We start from the raw sequence: 4,751 nt of genomic DNA on the forward strand, positions 1-4,751 counted from the left end.
CTTTTCATAGTTGTGCAATATTCCATTGTATATATGTACCACAACTTCTTTATCCATTCATCTGTCAATTGACAGCTAGGTTGCTTCCATGTCCTAGCTATTGTAAATAGTCACTCAGCATAAATTCTTTAAGGGTCACCCATGTAGTAGTATGTATCAGTTCTTTATTCATTTGTATGGATAAATGGTATTCCATTGTAGTGATATAGCTCATTTTGTTCATCTACTCACTCACTAATGCACTTTCCAGTTTTTAAAAGTATTTTATTTTGCATGAAGCTTCCTTGTGGCAGAGAAAGTGAGAACCAGAGGGCGAGAGAGAACCAGAGGGAGACAAGGAACAGCTGATGTGTTTACTATTGATGTGTTTGGCCACATCAATAGGCCACACACATTGTATGATTCCATTTATTTGAACAGTAAAAGGATCAAGATGATGGAGGAGGTGCCTGGAAGAAGAGTTGACCTCACATGGAGCTGGGACAGATATGACTGTTGCCACTCAAGGAGGGAGATGAGAGAAGCCAAGTCTTGGCTTCTCCATGAAGCATACGGTTATTGATAGGAGAGTGGCATAGAACTTGAAGAGAGGCAAGGAGCTTCAGAGAACAGCCCTGGGAAGCCATCAGAGAAAGAGAGCCCAGCGGGGCTCAGAGAACAGGACTCTACTGTCGTGTCAGTCAGGACCACGTCCTGTGAGGGACGCATGCAAGTTAGACCACACAGCAGTAGTAGCTAAGAGCTTTAAGGTCCATCAACTCATTTAAGCACCACAGAAGCTCTATGGAAAAAGGAATATTACTCTTTTTCCAGATGAGCTGGGAAGGAGGGGTGGTGAGAAATAAACCGAGCCTGGGTCCTTTCCATGTTGTAGGGGAGAGTTGGCTTCTAGTTGAAAGTTGAAATTAGGGAGTAGCCTGACCTTCAAATTTACAAAGGAGTTGGTCTCATGAAGATGGGGATAAGCACAGTGTGACCAGCATGCTCAAAGACAGAAAAGCAGGGGTGGTCCTGCATGGAGTTAATTATAACAATAAAAGTAGTCTTATAGTTATTATCAGTATTTTTTAAATTAAGTTCCTGCTATGTGGCAGTATGTGTGTTAGGGCACTTGAGATGCATGATCATTATTATGAACATCATTTTGCAGATGGATTAACTATAGCTTGGAGAGGTGAAGGAGCCTCTCTGGGAAGTCCTCCCAGGTAGGGCTCATCAGAGACTGTAAATTCCTTCCCACTGGATCTTCTTCACTTTCTCCTCAAGCAGGTATTCTGCCATGTTGGGGCTAAACTACACCTCCGTGTCTGAATTCATCCTCATTGGCTTCTCCAACTTCCCTCAGCATCTCCTGCCTGTCTTCTTCCTGCTCTTCCTGCTGATGTACCTGTTCACGCTGCTGGGGAACCTGCTCATCATGGCCACCGTCTGGAAGGAGCACAGCCTCCACACCCCCATGTACCTCTTCCTGTGTGCCCTCTCCATCTCCGAGATCCTCTACACCTTCGCCATCATCCCGCGCATGCTGGCCGACCTGCTCTCCACAGACCGCTCCATCTCCTTCATGGCCTGTGCCAGCCAGATGTTCTTCTCCTTCATGTTGGGTTTCACCCACTCCTTCCTGCTCACAGTCATGGGCTATGACCGCTACGTGGCCATCTGCCACCCCCTGCGCTACAACGTGCTCATGAGCCCCCATGGCTGTGCCTGCCTGGTGGTCTGGTCCTGGGCTGGTGGCTTACTCATTGGGTTGCTGGTGACATCTGCCATTTTCCACCTCACCTTCTGTGGGCTCAATGAGGTCCATCATTTCTTCTGCCATGTGCCCCCGCTAGTGAAGTTAGCCTGTGGAAATAGAGTACCAGGAGTGGCCCTGGGAGTGGGCCTAGTCTGTAGCATGGTCTTGTTGAGTTGCTTTCTCCTCATTCTCCTCTCTTATGCCTTCATCGTGGCCGCCATCTTGAGGATCCCTTCAGCTGAAGGACGGCACAAAGCCTTCTCCACCTGTGCATCTCATCTTACTGTGGTCATTGTGCACTATAGCTTCGCCTCTGTCATCTATGTCAAGCTCACAGGTCTCCACTCTCAGCAAGGCAACATCTTGATAGCCATCACCTACACGATCCTCACACCTTTCCTGAGCCCCATCATATTCAGCCTCAGGAATAAGGAGCTGAAAAACGCCATGAAGAAGACCTTCCTCAGCAAACTCTATCTTTCCAGCATCTGAGTGGCCGGTGTGGAGGTGGTCAGAATATGGTGGAAAGATGAGCATACCCTCATCTGTAAAGGGGATTAATAATGACTACCCTGCATGGCTGTTGTAAAGACTGGTGTGTGTGTATGTGTGTGTGTGTGTGATAGCACCTATCACCTACTGAGTAGGTGCTCAATAAATATTAACTTTTCCCTCCCCCTGCCTTGGTCTCTGTGTCTGATAATTTTTATTTTAATCAAACAGCTTTATTGAGCTATAATTCACATATTGAAAGTACACAACTCAATTGGCCTTTAATATATTTATAGAGTTATACAGTTGTCACCTTAATCATTTAAAAATAGTTTTGTCACTCTGTGAAGAAACCCATGTCCCTTCCTTTCTTATCAATCACTTCCTACTTCTTCCCAATGCCCTTACCTCCCAGACTTAGGAAATGTCTTATCTGATTTGTCTGTTTTGCCTATTCTGGATATTTCATATAAATGGAATCATACACAATGTGGTCTCTTTGAGTAGATTCTTTAACTTAGCACATAGTTCAAGGTTCTTCTATGTTGTAGAATGTAGCAGAACGTCATTAATCTTTATTGCCATAAGTATGGTTAAGTATGGATGGTCTTCCCAGGTGGTGTTAGTGAGTAAAGAATACACCAGCCAATGCAGGAGACATAGGTTTGATCCCTGGGTCAGGAAGATACCCTGGAGGAGTGCATGGCAACCCTCTCCAGTATTCTTGCTTGGAGAAGACCAGGGACAGAGGAGCCTGGTGGGCTACAGTTCAAAGGGTTGCAAAGAAGTTCCACAAATCAAATCTCAATCAAAATATGTAACTTTGGGAAATCCCTGGTGATCCATTGGTTAGGACTCAGCACTTTCACTGCCAGGGCTTGGGTTCAGTCTCTGGTCAGGGAACTATGGCTGGATAGTGATAAAAGATAGAGTCAGTTCAGTTCAGTTCAGTCACTCAGTCGTGTCCGACTCTGTGACCCCATGAATCACAGCATGCCAGGCCTCCCTGTCGATCACCAACTCCCAGAGTCTACTCAAACTCATGTCCATCGAGTCGGTGATGCCATCCAGCCATCTCATCCTCTGCCGTCCCCTTCTCCTCCTGCCCCCAATCTCTCCCAGCATTAGGATCTTCTCCAGTGAGACAATTCTTTGCATGAGGTGGCCAAAGTACTGGAGTTTCAGCTTGAAGCATCAGTCCTTCCAATAAATACCCAGGACTGATCTCCTCTCTAGGATGGACCGGTTGGATCTCCTTGCAGTCCAAGGGACTCTCAAGAGTCTTCTCCAACACCACAGTTCAAAAGCATCAATTTTTTGGTGTTCAGCTTTCTTCACAGTCCAACTCTCACATCCATACATGACCACTGGAAAAACCATAGCCTTGACTAGATGGACCTTTGTTGGCAAAGTTATGTCTCTGCATCTTAATATGTTATCTAGGTTGGTCATAACTTCCTTCCAAGGAGTAAGCATCTTTTAATTTCATGGCTGCAATCACCATCTGCAGTGACTTTGGAGCCCCCTAAAATAAGGTCTGACACTGTTTCCACTGCTTCCCCATCTATTTCCCATGAAGTGATGGGACCAGATGCCATGATCTTAGTTTTCTGAATGTTGAGCTTTAAGCCAACTTTTTCACTCTTCTCTTTCAATTTCATCAAAGGTTTTTTAGTTCCTCTTCACTTTCTGCCATAAGAGTGGTGTCATCTGCATATCTGAGGTTATTGATATTTCTCCCGGCAGTCTTGATTCCAGCTTGTGCTTCTTCCACTCCAGCATTTCTCATGATGTATTCTGCATATGAGTTAAATAAGCAGGGTGACAATATACAGCCTTGACATACTCCTTTTCCTATTTGGAACCAGTCTGTTGTTCCATGTCTAGTTCTAACTGTTGCTTCCTGACCTGCATATAGGTTTCTCAAGAGGCAGGTCAGGTGGTCTGGTATTCCCATCTCTTTCAGACTTTTCCACAGTTTATTGTGATCCACACAGTCAAAGGTTTTGGCATAGTCAATAAAGCAGAAATAGATGTTTTTCTGTAACTCTCTTGCTTTTTCGATGATCCAGTGGATGTTGGCAGTTTGATCTCTGGTTCCTCTGCCTTTTCTAAAACCAGCTTGAACATCTGGAAGTTCACAGTTCATGTATTGCTGAAGCCTGGCTTGGAAAATTTTGAGCATTACTTTACTAGTGTGTGAGATGAGTACAATTGTGCGGTAGTTTGAGCATTCTTTAGCATTCCCTTTCTTAGGGATTGTAATGAAAACTGACCTTTTCCAGTCCTGTGGCCACTGTTGAGTTTTCCACATTTGCTGGTCTATTGAGTGCAGCACTTTCACAGCACCATCTTTCAGGATTTGAAATAGCTCAACTGGAAATTCCATCACCTCCACTAACTTTATTCGTAGTGATGCTTCCTAAAGCCCACTTGACTTCACATTCCAGGATGTCTGGCTCTAGGTATCTGGGTCATGAAGATCTTTTTTGTACAGTTCTTCTGTGTATTCGTGCCACCT

General features: G+C 44.9%; 1 protein-coding gene across 1 annotated transcript; it reads left to right on the plus strand.

Annotated features, from left to right (window-relative positions):
- The first annotated feature begins 1,279 nt into the window (after positions 1-1,279).
- Positions 1,280-2,230, plus strand: LOC133061197 (olfactory receptor 10H2-like). The gene has a single exon (XM_061149185.1). It carries the CDS (start codon positions 1,280-1,282, stop codon positions 2,228-2,230), a length of 951 nt encoding a protein of 316 aa, XP_061005168.1.
- Positions 2,231-4,751: the final 2,521 nt, after the last annotated feature.

The sequence above is a fragment of the Dama dama genome, chromosome 9 (genome assembly GCF_033118175.1).
Source record: "Dama dama isolate Ldn47 chromosome 9, ASM3311817v1, whole genome shotgun sequence".
Taxonomy (NCBI): domain Eukaryota; kingdom Metazoa; phylum Chordata; class Mammalia; order Artiodactyla; family Cervidae; genus Dama; species Dama dama.